At 37.8% G+C, this 13,433-nt stretch overlaps 2 protein-coding genes and 1 pseudogene across 4 annotated transcripts; all 3 read left to right on the top strand.

The window, feature by feature from the left end:
* The first annotated feature begins 1,832 nt into the window (after positions 1-1,832).
* LOC113288229 (kinesin-like protein KIN-14F) lies at positions 1,833-8,548 on the top strand. Of its 3 annotated transcripts, none has more exons than XM_026537195.1 (17): positions 1,833-2,092; positions 2,242-2,545; positions 3,555-3,727; positions 3,941-4,084; positions 4,183-4,557; positions 4,653-4,721; positions 4,901-5,104; positions 5,219-5,300; positions 5,398-5,493; positions 5,573-5,752; positions 5,841-5,947; positions 6,043-6,221; positions 6,353-6,517; positions 6,597-7,014; positions 7,115-7,309; positions 7,399-8,054; positions 8,152-8,548. In XM_026537195.1, exons 2-17 carry the CDS (start codon positions 2,314-2,316, stop codon positions 8,315-8,317), a joined length of 3,441 nt encoding a protein of 1,146 aa, XP_026392980.1. In that variant the 5' UTR covers positions 1,833-2,092; positions 2,242-2,313; the 3' UTR covers positions 8,318-8,548. The 3 variants fall into 3 exon arrangements, with proteins under 3 accessions (XP_026392980.1, XP_026392979.1, XP_026392981.1); XM_026537194.1 differs by having other exon boundaries at positions 4,880-5,104; XM_026537196.1 differs by lacking the exons at positions 1,833-2,092; positions 2,242-2,545 and adding an exon at positions 3,400-3,430 and having other exon boundaries at positions 4,880-5,104.
* A 1,156-nt stretch (positions 8,549-9,704) lies between these two features.
* LOC113291000 (protein terminal ear1 homolog) lies at positions 9,705-10,317 on the top strand. The gene is made up of 3 exons (XM_026540583.1): positions 9,705-9,778; positions 9,882-10,032; positions 10,153-10,317. Exons 1-3 carry the CDS (start codon positions 9,705-9,707, stop codon positions 10,315-10,317), a joined length of 390 nt encoding a protein of 129 aa, XP_026396368.1.
* Positions 10,318-11,255: 938 nt separating this feature from the next.
* Positions 11,256-12,896, top strand: LOC113285819 (annotated as a pseudogene).
* Positions 12,897-13,433: the final 537 nt, after the last annotated feature.

The following is a 13,433-nucleotide window of genomic DNA, read 5'->3' as shown; positions in this document are numbered from 1 at the left end:
TTCACACCCCTTCTGAAACCAATGAAAAGTAAGAATATCTAGGAAAAAAAGTACCTCATCAGTCGCATATTCGAAGTTAAACCAGTGAAGTCCAGCTTCCAGGGAACATATGCACCATAATGATCAAGCGGGGTAATACGAGCCGAGTTCTTGTCTTTAGTAGCCCAGGAGTAAGCCCAATGACCGATGATTTCTATCGGTATACGATACCATTCATGATCATGATCATGATGAAGACGCTCCTTAGCAGGGAAAGACCTTGGTACATCATCGTTTTCAGTACCAAGAACGGACTAGAACTTGACATCATTCACCTCACTCAAAAGGTGAATTTTGGTGAAGCCCTACGCTCCACTTCTTACGATTGTTTTCTATTGACATAGTCATCGGAAGTAGCATTAGAATTCTCATAAGTATACCAACCCCGCTGCTTCGGATCGCGAGTATAACACTCCATCATAGTTTGGCCCTTACTACGAAGATAACATTCATGCAAACATCGTCAGATTTTTTCATTATACTGAGCCATGAAGCGACAATGAGTAGTAGACTTCAGGTTAACATTCCGACGAGCTAATACATCATCGTAAAAAAGATCCCGATACTCGTACAAGGGAAGCATTAGACCCGCTTCAATGCCACCGATGGTGGTCAACGACGCTTGTGATCATACTCATAGTCCTTATCATCTCAAGAGTAAGGTCATCGCATTTATCATAAAAATGAACTTCAAACCTCCCAAGACCATGCTTTTTCTTGAAAGCCGCGAGGTCGATATTTTTCCAGTTATGATCATCACCAGAGCTCCTCTTCTTTTTTTATATAAAACCGCAGAAATAGATCGTTGTATTTGTGTTTAAAGTATGCATATTTTTATCCTGTATGTCTACAATTAAATAAACAGTACCTCTGTTTCTGTAAAAGTGATAGTAATATTTTTACAGAAATATAGGGAGTATTAAATTGTATCCACAGTCAATTGCACCTCGTAACGAATGCCAATTGTTATTTATGGATGCAAAAAATATAAAATTTCCATTGTCAAATAGCACGTACACTGGTTTATAGTCTTTTTGACTTTCATTTGTGGATAGTAAAATAGCTGTTTTTATCAAGTATCTGCATTCCGGTTCTATATAGAGTAATGATAGAAACAACCACATATACAGATTACAATAGACATAACACACTCATGGATTACATGCTCATTACCGCTGCTTAAACGTAGTCATGCTTGTAAGTAAAGTTTGGCCTATAAAGCAGAACTGAGAGGGATAAAGCAGAGAGGTTGAGACTTATTTTATCTATGTGTTCCACTTTAAAGTAGTGACGAAAGTCAGAAAACATAAGTAACGATATAAAAATTGAAAAAGCTTGTCCCTCTTCGATCATTTTATTTGAAATCAATTTGTTTTAATATATAACACCAATGATTTTGTTCCAGCTTTGCCTCCTTATTCCATTTCAAACACTGAACGCATATATTGTAGCCTAGACCCCAACCAGTATTCATCTTGTTCCTAACAAAAAAACAAAAACAAGTACGTATATACTTAGGGGCCTATCATCCTGATTTCTGTAATAACATACGTACTTCGAACTCAAGTCACACCTAAAGCAGTTGCATAAATCAGTAAATTGCGGAGAAAAGTGCTTTTCATAATGTAAATCGGTCCGACGTTGGCAATGTCCGTAGGGAATGCCATTCATTAATGGGCCATAACCACACATAAATCATCAAGTTAGTGTTAAATATTCACATTAGTAGCTAACGTCGTCGTTTTTATTTTTGAGTCTCTCTCTCTTATATTTTTTTTGAATACCATTTGCGCCACAACTCACGAGAAACTTGTCTTCATTTTTCCTCCTCCCATTTTAGAGAATTGAACCGTTAGAAATTTCATCTTCCTCCGGTTACATCTCTTCAAGAGTACGATGTCTGCGCTTTTATCAGGATAGGCTCGATTCTCTTCAGCTTCTTGTTGCACCTACGACAATGATCATCTAGCTTAGCTACCTTAAATATCCTCATTATGTGTTTCAAGCAATCAACAACTCTGTGGACAAATTAAGCTTCTTCGAAATCGTCTAGGTAAGCCATGAGGGGGATAGTACGTAGTACGTACCATCGTGGTGATTCGGGAACTGCTCTTCTGCTCCTACTTAATTTGTACATATGCTACTGTGTTCATTTTCTACATTTTAATTTCTTGGAAATGATTTCCCAGAGAATCTTTTCAGGGAGTGAGATATACCAGCATTAAACAAGTGTTCCCAAGATGTATAAAGGAATCCAGAGAGTTAGTAGCAAAAATGCCATCACAGGAGAAGAAGAATACATTGGATTCATCACTCTCTCTTTCTAAGAGCTTAATGGGAGCACCATTAGGAACAGTAGCACAGAAAAGTCATAATGATAGTAATATCAAAGGCCCAAACTCGTCTTCGTCGTCATCATCGTCATCTCAATATCACTGCAGCTCGTTTGGTGATAAAGATATCATTGACGATTACGAGTTAGCTCAACGAAAAGCTGCAGAAGCAGGTACATATTCAGTAATTATCTATTCGTGTAATTAAATTCAACGTTGCAGGTTCATTTGTAGTTGAAAAGTATACAACTACTTTCTTTGACCCGAATAATCATCTAATGTTCCTCACTTCATTTGTGATTCTATTGCTTTTGTTATACGAGTAATTCTTTAAGTAGCCAAAGCATTAGGGAGAAAGAAAAGATGGAACAAAAATGTCCGAACGGAACAATAGAGATGATGATACTGTCATCAACTTAGTTGAAAGAAATTTGACCACCATCATTTATTGACCCGCTATGCAGCCCCATAAGCGGCGCCTCATGATGCGATGAGAGTGGGTTAGGTGAGTGCTAAAATTTAATTGTGAATCTACGGGAAGATGTAGTTCCCACCACTTATGCTGTTATGAATCACCGTAGGGATCCCGAAGGTTACTCATAGTTCCCATCTGGTCCTCCTATAGCGCATTATCCTTTTTCTTTCCATGATAAAATCACAAGCATGATTCTTTTTAATATTGATAATTTGGCAGATGAACCCATAAACTAGGATCGACTAGGTGATTACTTTTTTTCTGAACATGTCATCTGCATCGAACGACGGCTCAATCCACTTTCATGCCACCATCGCACCAATGCCCGAATTATTTAAATCCACATTCCAGGCATAATAAAAAAAAATACATTTTCTATGGTATTCCCTCGGCGGTGACCTTTTCTAGGTATGCAGCCTAAGGTCACGGACCACGGTATAGAATTTTAACCCGGAAGGTAGCCTGTAATAATAATGAATTAGGGGGGCAAATCCACACTGTAAAAGTAAAAGGCACCCGACTTCCCGCCACATATTCATTTCTTGCTCTCACTTGGAATGGGTTTCGGAGCCTTAGAAATTAGGTCACACAAAATTTTCAGTCGATCGTTTCCTAAATTTTTTTCCTCCAATTTATTTAATTTTAATTCTCATTTCTGGAGTTCAATTTCCTTCTTACTGGTGATTATTTTGAATTAATTATTACAGCATGGAGAAGGTATCAAGCAGTGGAATGGCTACAGAAGATGATGGACCAAGGTGCTTCAGAATCCTACTTACTCCCCAAACAACCCACGGAAGAGGAATTCTCTCTCGCCCTTCGCAATGGCCTTATCCTCTGCAATGTTCTCAACAAGGTCAACCCTGGTGCCATCTCAAAGGTATTCTATTCATGACTTAACATTTCATGTCAGTGATTGAAATTTTCCCTATTTCTTTTTAAATTTTCTGTTTACTCACATGATATGTTGCAAATCATAACGCGTGGCGTCCTCTTTAATTGATGTATTACCTTAAGTCGTGGGTATCAATGCCCAATATTGGAGAGGCATCTAGATAATTTATGTTGTTTTAATTTGAGTCTGTATGCATAGGTGGTGGAGAATCCCATCTTAACAATTCAGTCGGCGGATGGGGCAGCCCAATCTGCTATTCAGTACTTCGAAAATATGAGGAATTTCCTTGTTGTTGTTGGCAATATGAAACTACTGACTTTTGAAGCGTCTGATTTGGAGAAGGTTTGTTCTTTCATTCTATGTCTATCCCAATAACTTGTTAATGCACCAACGGCGTGTCTCTTGTTATCATTGCGTATAACTTGCTATCCATTTTACAGGGAGGTTCATCAGCTAAGGTTGTTGATTGTATACTATGTTTGAAAGGATATCATGAGTGGAAAGAAGCTGGTGGAATTGGAGTATGGAGATATGGTGGGACTGTAAAGATAACATCCTTACAAAAGGAGTCATCTTCTTCCTTGTCTTTAATCTGCTCCAGTGAAAGTACTGATGAGTCCATCGACGATTCTGTTTCCTCAAATGAATATGACCAACAAATATTAGAATTTCTTCATCTCTCTAGTGATATTTTACTTGAAGAATCTAAAGCAGCCGATGCACTGACTTTCCTCTTTGACCGTTTTGGTCTTGAGCTCCTTCGAACATATCTTACTGATCGTAATGGATTTGACCAAACACCTTTAAATACAATGGTAGGTAAGGTCCAAAACTTAGTAGCTACTTACTTGACTTCCCTGCTTCATGCTTATTGGGTTCTAATATATCGCTGTTGATCTCAAATGTGCAGCTCATTGATGCTGTTCTTAGGAAGGTGGTTCACGATTTTACGAGGTTACTAACTTTGCATGGTAATCAGGTACTCGTGCAAATCACTGACTTATATCCCTTTTCCTTTCTGTGCGCTGATGTTCTTCAAGGAATGTGCTAGTGGTACTTTTCTCATTTCGTACACTTCAGTTGGAGCCTCAAACTTAGATATCTGATTTGTTTGTGTGCCACCCATAACATGTACAGCTTGGATTGTTTCTGAAGCAGAGTCTGAAAGGTGATTTGGATTCTGTTTCGAAGGCAGAATTCATCAAGGCCATTTCAAAGTATCTCAAGCAAAGAATTCGTGGGGATTCAAATGATTTTTCAAAACTCTGCATTTGTGGTGGAAAATCTGGAGAAATCCAGGTTACAAGTTGTCACAATGGTAATTATTTGGAAAGACTCGATCACCAACAGAAACTAATTGAGGTGCGACTGCCAGTTTTCCCTCAAATCAAGGGTCCTTTACTTACCAACTTTGGTAGCTTGTCCACTATTTCAATTTTACAAACCCATTCTTCTCCTTCAAATGTTTGATATCAGGAGCTAAAATCTGCATTTCAAGTGTCTAGTGCTGACTCTAAGCAGGTTATATCAAACTGGGAAGGTGAAGTTAAAAGGCTAGGTAAGTAAGAGGTTAAACCACTTCCATGTCACATGTCTTTCAGCAAAGATTTATATCTAAAACTTACGGTACTTGCTCACTCTTTTTTTGTCCTTAGAACATCATATACAGGGTCTTGAAGTTACTTCATCATCTTACCACAAAGTTCTCGAGGAAAATCGTCTCTTGTATAATCAAGTACAAGATCTCAAAGGTAATTCCACCTGATTTATTATTATATAAAGCTTGGTACGTTTGTAGAGTCTAACCTACTTAAGAGAGCATCTTATCAGGGAGTATCAGAGTATACTGCAGAGTGAGACCATTTTTGCCAGGACAAGTAAGTGGACAGTCTACGGTAGATTATATTGGAGAAAATGGAAATATCATGATCATGAATCCTCATAAGCAAGGAAAAGATGCTAGGAGGGTATTTTCATTCAACACAGTGTTCGGAACAAATGTAACCCAAGGTAAGTTCTCCTTCTCAAAATATGACATTAGGGGCATATCTTCTTATATGAAGTACTTAATAAGTACTGATGAAACTTAATTGAACAGAGGAAGTGTTTGCTGATACCCAACCACTTATTAGATCAGTTTTAGACGGTTTCAATGTTTGCATATTCGCATATGGGCAAACAGGCTCCGGAAAAACGTACACAATGGTAATAGTACTGTTACAAAAAAGCCCTAGCTAGTTGTTTAAAACTTAACTTGAGATGGAAACAATAACATGATTTTTACTTTATCATTTTTGCAGAGCGGGCCAGATATAAGCACAGAGGGAAGATGGGGTGTAAATTATAGAGCTCTGAGAGACTTGTTTGAAATATCAAAGTCTAGGATAGACTTCGTCTCATATGAAGTTAGCGTACAAATGATAGAAATATACAACGAGCAAGTGAGGGATCTCCTGGTAACTGACGGCTCTAACAAAAGATATCCTCAAGTTTTGTCATTTTGACTAGAGACTATTTCAATTCCACTTTTCTTGTATGCATCTTAGTTTGATGAATGTAGCAGTCTCACCAATGCCTTATCTGTCAGATGTGTGCCTTAACTTGATTCACGTTAGATATTCGGAATAATTCTCAATTGAATGGCCTCAATATACCTGATGCAAGTTTGATTCCAGTGACTTCCACTCGAGACGTTCTGGATTTGATGGGAACAGGCCAACGAAATCGTGCAGTGGGTGCTACAGCACTAAATGAACGTAGTAGTCGTTCCCATAGGTATGTCTCTGTTTTTGTCCATGTTCACATTACTTCCATTTATGAGCCTAATTTGCGGGGTTTGCCATTTTTTGTCAAGTGTATTAACAGTTCATGTTCAAGGGAAGGAACTAATCTCTGGATTCACTCTCCGAGGTTGCCTTCATCTAGTAGATTTAGCTGGAAGTGAGCGCGTAGACAAATCTGAGGCTGTTGGAGACAGATTAAAAGAAGCCCAGCACATCAATAGATCACTATCTGCACTTGGGGATGTTATATACTCCCTTGCACAAAAAAGTACACATATTCCTTACAGAAATAGCAAGCTAACTCAAGTACTGCAAGACTCTTTAGGTGGGCAGGCAAAAACTTTGATGTTTGTTCATATAAATCCCGAAGTTAGCTCTATTGGAGAAACAATCAGTACCCTCAAATTTGCTGAACGAGTAGCTTGTATAGAGCTTGGAGCAGCTCGTTCCAATAAAGAAACCGGAGAAATACGAGAACTGAAGGAAGAGGTATGGTATTTAATGTATTTTCTTGTTTGATTATATCTTAATGAACTGTATAATATATTTCCTTGATCCTTGCAACATTTTCTTTCTTGTCATCCATTAGCTCTCAAACCTCAAATTGGCGTTGGAAAGAAAAGAGGCAGAGGTGGAGCAATTAAAAAGTGGTAATGTTCGGGCAGGATTGGAGTCCCAAAAATTGAGAACAGTGTCACCTCTAAGTTTGCCTAGACATGGTATTAAATCTAGCTTAAAACCTGAAAGTGTTCACCAACCTATTGATGGGGCCAGACCCAGTGAGGTGCGTGCGTCATAATAAGCATGAAAATCTAGTTATGTTTGAAGTCACACATTCAGAATTTGATCTTAGTTTTTAATTAAATATTATAGGTACGAAGTTGCTCTACGGGGAAAGAAAGGAGGAGTCGCTTTCCCTCAGGAACCACAAACAAGGATCCTATTCCTATGACGCAGTTCCTTCCGGAAGAAGGTGTTACAAGGCCCGGGAAGGCAAGGCTGGCATCCTCACCTTTGAGGAGATCAATGTCCACTGATCGAGCTGCCTTCACTAGAAACAGGCTCGAACTAGATATACTCGACAACAAACAACCCACAGCACAAGTGCAGATTCCAAGGAGAGCAGCTGTTAATAAATCTTGTGCTTCTATAACTTTGGTCCCACCAAAAGAGAACCATACAAACGTATCTGATGCTTACAACCTCCACTCAAGAAAATTCCACCATGACCACGAGGATGAGCAGTTTAAGCAAGTACTGAATGTTAGAGCAGGCGGCATCAGGAAAAGCAAACCTGAGCATAAGACTCGAGCTAAACATCAGGACTCAACTAAAATTCAGAGGACCGATGTCGCAGATTCATTACTTTCTGAAATAGAAACAGAAAGAAAGCCAGAAGTGGCATGCAAAATTGAATCATCAGAGATGGAAAACGAACATGGGTATATTCGATCCTTTACACCTGTTAGTAAAGCAGTTAAAAAGCTCCGTCAAAACTTTGCAAGGAGTTCTCAGAATCTTGAACCCAGGTTAAATTCTTAAGTTAGAAACTGTGCAGCATTTACATGCAATTGCTTCCAAATACGGATATTTATTGTTTGCCATATGGGATATTTGTTACTGCAGGGGTATGCAGGCAATGGAGCCAATTCTGACATCAGGGAAGAGCGAGAACAAGCTTAATCCGAACGGCATAATTCCCAATGGAAAAGAAAGCAGTGCCATTTCATCCACACCCAACAACAGGAGAGGCCGGTCTTCACCTCACAGCAAATTTGTAACATTACCTTGAAATAAGAAGTTCTGTACATCGCCATCTAATCAGTCTGAATTGTGAACATCTCTCCGGAATCGTGAGATTAGAGGTAATAATCCTAATTCCTTTCCCCCCTGCGCTTGTGTTCCGAGTGGCTTTTTGGTTTTCCGGCTGTTAAGTGTTACTTTTGTATTCTTTTACTTACTGGTAATTAATGTATGTACATGAAACTATTACCGTATAAATTTGTTACTTTTTGGAGATTGCAACTTGAGTAACTAAATTAGGACATAATGTAAATGCACTTTCCTTAATCATTCACCGCCTAAATATGAGCCATATGTTTTGAGGAATAACAGCGGTTGGGTGGTTCAACGTAATTTCTGCTGACTTCAATTTTCTGATGATAAGATTAAGAACTATGACCAACAAACACAAAAATGAAGAAAAGCCAGGGTAGGAATTAACCATTGGATCATATGGTTAATGACCATTCTACACCACTAGATCATTTCCCCTATGGGGCTCTTTCTACCTCGACAACCTTTACCTGTACAAAAAAACAGTTGCAAAGAAACGGGTACATTTTTGTATTACATGATCAGTGGAATTCAGACTTCATTTGCAAAGGCACGCACCTGATTACTAGTACAATTTTAGTCTCTTCTTCCCTTACCTTCATTTCACATCTCCATTATAACAAATCAAAACCTCATCCCTTTTAGCATAAATTCCTCACCAGCACTCTTCATCCCTCCGCTTCAGGTACAAAATTGCTTTCCATACATCATCATCCTTGGCCAATTTTCTTTCTAACTAGAATGTTGAACCCAAATGCCAAACCATATCAGTACCTAAATATGAGGGAGCTTGCAGCTTACTACTATCACAATGCATCTTTTCCTCTGCAACCCTTCAATAACCATTATCCCATACCATATCAGTACCTAAATATGAGGGAGCTCGCAGCTTACTACTATCAGAAAGCATCTTTTCCTCTGCAACCCTTTAATACCCATTATCCCAAACCTTCACTTTCTCCAACTCCTCATCTCTTTAATCCCTTTTATCAAAGACCTTCATTTTATTACCCTACCATGCCATTCTTTCGACCACCACTGCCACCACCATTTCCACATCATCATCATCAACAACAACAACCATTTCATGTTTCTGCTAAAACACAAGAGTACTACTTGCAACAGAAGACAACTACAACTAGTAGTACTAGTGTTATGATGAGAAATATCCCCTCCACAATAAGGTTCCCCCTCTAATTCTTCTGCTTCTCGCTGTCTTTTGTTTTATGGTTCTTTACTATTTAGTACTGAATTTTTTGTCTACAAAAAACACATTCAGCAGGAGGATGCTGATTGAAATAGTGGACCAGCACTGCATAGAAGAGAACAAAAAAGCATTAGCAATGTTAAATCATGATGGTCTGCAGGACATGATTATTTCTGAATATGACTTCCTTTACTTGCCTATCGATTTCGGGTATGTACCAAGCCATTCAATTTAAACTTCTACTTCTTCTTCGTTTTCAAGTACTGTATTATTATTATTGTTGTTTTAATTTTTGATGCTATTGTTTAAACAGGAGTAGAAGCAACTTAGGTTATGCTTTTCTCAACTTCACCACTTCTGTTGCTGCTATGAGATTTTACAAATCTTTTAACAACTTTAGTTGGAAGGATTCTATGTTCTTGAACACACCCAAGATCTGCAAGATTCGTCCTGCAAGAATTCAGGTAAATCATATGTAATTTAACTTATCTTAATCTTATTTCTGTGTGTCACTCACGCATTTTAGTAATGCATATATACGGATATTAAAGGTTTTATATTTTTACTTGTACACAAACAATCAGGGAAGGGATGGAAATGTGAGCCACTTCAAAAACAAATACTTCCAGTGTGATACAGACAAGTTCTTGCCAGTTTTGTTTTCTCCACCTCGGAACGGTTCTACTTCACGTACTCTCCCTACACCTATTGGTAACTGTCAAAGGAGGAGGAGGAGGATGCATATTTAGGAGGATCAATCTACATCTTTAGACCATATACATGGATCAATCACTCTTTTATCTATCAGTACTTAGATTCATCATCATCATTAGTCTCTGTCTCTTTTCTCTAGTAAGTAGTAGTAGTAGTAGCAAGTAGTGTCTCTCACACATGTGATCTAGCAACTCTTCCCATTTATGTTGTGTCTTTGGTGTTTTCTAGGAATGTCACTTTTGGATTAAAACCCACCTGTGTTTGGAAGTTAATCTGTAGTAGTGCAAGTGTTTTACCCTCTAGCTAGTACTAAACGACAACCTTTGACCAGACTTTTGATCATATAGCACTGCTTCTCTGTCTCTAAATCATCAACATGGTAAGAAAAACAGTAGCTTTATTCCAACAACAATCCTTTTGCATCTTATTTGTCTAGATATGGTTTTGGCATATTTCTGTTTTTGGTAACACATTTTAAATTGAAAATTGCTCCAAAAGGTTTTTTGCCTTGTGTTTCTTTCGAAACTTTCCTGTTACATGCAAGTTAACAACTTTAAAAGAAACAGTGCAGGTGTATAACTATGTTCACAGCTTTTTTGGTATGCATATGCAGCTTTTTTGCATGGTTAAAACTTAAAAAAGTTGATGATGGTGAAATTGAGAAGCAGTAAACTACTACTAGTTACTTTCTACACACAGGTTGGGATTTGCTAAATTTTTGGTTAGAGTGTTGTAGAGTCTTTTGTTTGTTGGGTAATTCAGTTTAAGAGATTGATTAAATGTGCTTTTGTTTATCTATTGCAAGTTTGTGAAAACTCGTTTTAATTTCCAGAATTAGTAGAAACACAAAAAAGCTAATTTACGATGTTAAAATGATAAATTTAGCTAATTTAACGCATTGGGAATTTGTGAAAACTCGTCTGATATATGCAATGTTAAGAGCTGGTTACCGTTTTGTTAGTTTTAGCCCTTCTGTCTCGGGCAACTTACTAACAACCATGAGATGAGAGCAGTTTTATCTTCCCAACAAAATTTCACATTTATCCTTCCCATAATCATCATCCTCCTTTCTCCTTTATTTCCTCTTTCGTGCTGAAATTAAAATTGCTCTACTTTTCATGATAGTATCAATGAGCCAATTTTTGTTTATACTGGTGGTATGTTTCTCGTCAACATCTTTCAATACCTTCCCGAGGGTTGTTCTTGATCCGAAAACACCACTTTTGAGGTAATATTAGATTCGCACATTCGTTTAAATCTTGTTTAATACAGTTTATAAAATCAGATGAATTAGTGAATGTTTATGACATGTTAAAAAAACTTGATTAGGATTTGGTTGATGCTGGCCTCATGATGGCCTAGAACATTCTTCAAGCCATAATTGCGGAGCAATTTTTGCTCCTATGGCTTTGTGTTCTTTGCCTTGAGATTGATTGAGGTCACGGTGTGAGATTTAATCAGAATATTTTTGAAAAGCAATGATGGGTGCTAATAATCTTTATCGAATTCAATCAATGCCTGACACTTCAGCGGCAGCAAAATTAACAGAAGACCCGTCAGCAGCGAATAAGGCAGCAGAATGCACAGTTACATGCGTCTATGAAACAAAGCTCTTCGAGGTTACCCGTAGGATAATGATAACATGGTCTAAAATTTGATCAATGTCTCTCTAAACATAGCTGTTCATAATCCGGGTAATGAAAATGAGTGCACTTGCAAAATTGATTTTAAGCCATGGCCATTTTGGAGCAAAAAAGGGTTCAAGTCATTCGAATTGGATGAAAAACGAGTAAATGTATATTGGGATCTTCGTTCAGCGAAATTCACAGGTAGTCCTGAGCCTTCAGCAGATTATTATGTTGCATTGGTGTCAGAAGATGAGGTTGTTTTGCTGTTGGGAGATATAAAGAAAAAAGCATACAAAAGAACCAAATCTAGACCTTCATTAGTAGATGCTACATTGATTTATAAGAAAGAAAACATCTTTGAGAAGAAATGTTTTTCAACAAGAGCCAAATTTGATCAAAACAGCAGGAAAGAACATGATATTGTTGTTGAAAATTCATTAACTGGTCCGAGAGATCCAGAGATGTGGATTAGCATTGACGGAATAGTTGTAATTCATGTTACAAATTTGCAATGGAAATTTAGAGGAAATGAGACTCATTGTTAACAAGTCACCCGTGCAAGTTTATTGGGATGTTCATGATTGGTTATTTGGTAATCCTTCAGGTCATGGGATGTTCATTTTTCGTCCTGGCAGGCCGGAATATAGTGCAGGTGGTAGTGAGACTGGTGATGGTAGTAGTGCCGGTGGTACTGATACCTATGTATCTGCAGACAGCCGACGGACAACTACGCCTGATTTCAGCCTCTTCATATATGCATGGAAGATTGAATGAACAAGGGATGATGAGAGTGAATCCATTCTTCCATTAACTTTTTCTTGCTCATTCCAATTCCAAATGTCTGCACCCTTGTGTGGAATATTGATGCTTATTTGTAATCTTGTGCAGAAGGAATTCGTGTTTAGCCGAATATTTTCTTATTTGAGTAATTAATATGGACCGGTATAGTTAGAAGCTAACTAGCGTTTAATCATGGAATTTTCTTTTTTGCTGACCGATTAGTAGTAGCAATGAATAATATGATGAATTGTATTAAGAGCATCTCCAATGCTAGGGTGAAGGTCTTAAAAAGATATGGGATTTAACACTTTTTTAACCAAGAATTTATCTCCAATGCCAAGGTCAAGGTAAAGATAAAAACATGACATGGTTGTCATCTCATAGGAAAGGGTAAAGGAAAAAGTCATATCTTTATCTTCTGCATGACGCAGGGTCTTTTGACAGATCATCAATTCTTTATTCCAAAAATTTTCTCTCAGTTCTAGGGTAACAATACCTTGGCATCGGAGATGAAATTTTATGTATAAAGTACTGTAACTTTAATTTTTTTTAGCCACATATGAATGACCCACAACAAAAAAGTATTAATAAGACCTCCACCTAGGATTACCTTCACCCCTAGCATTGGATTTGGAGATGCTCTAACTGAAAACACTTACGGAGAATAGAGCCGACAACTCTATTTGTTACACAAATAAAAAAAATAAGACAGACTGGCACAATAACAGACACACACGTGGGCC

This window comes from Papaver somniferum, chromosome 6 (assembly GCF_003573695.1).
Source record: "Papaver somniferum cultivar HN1 chromosome 6, ASM357369v1, whole genome shotgun sequence".
NCBI lineage: Eukaryota > Viridiplantae > Streptophyta > Magnoliopsida > Ranunculales > Papaveraceae > Papaver > Papaver somniferum.
Note: the sequence above shows the minus strand (reverse complement) of the source record. Positions and strands in the feature narration are given on the sequence as shown.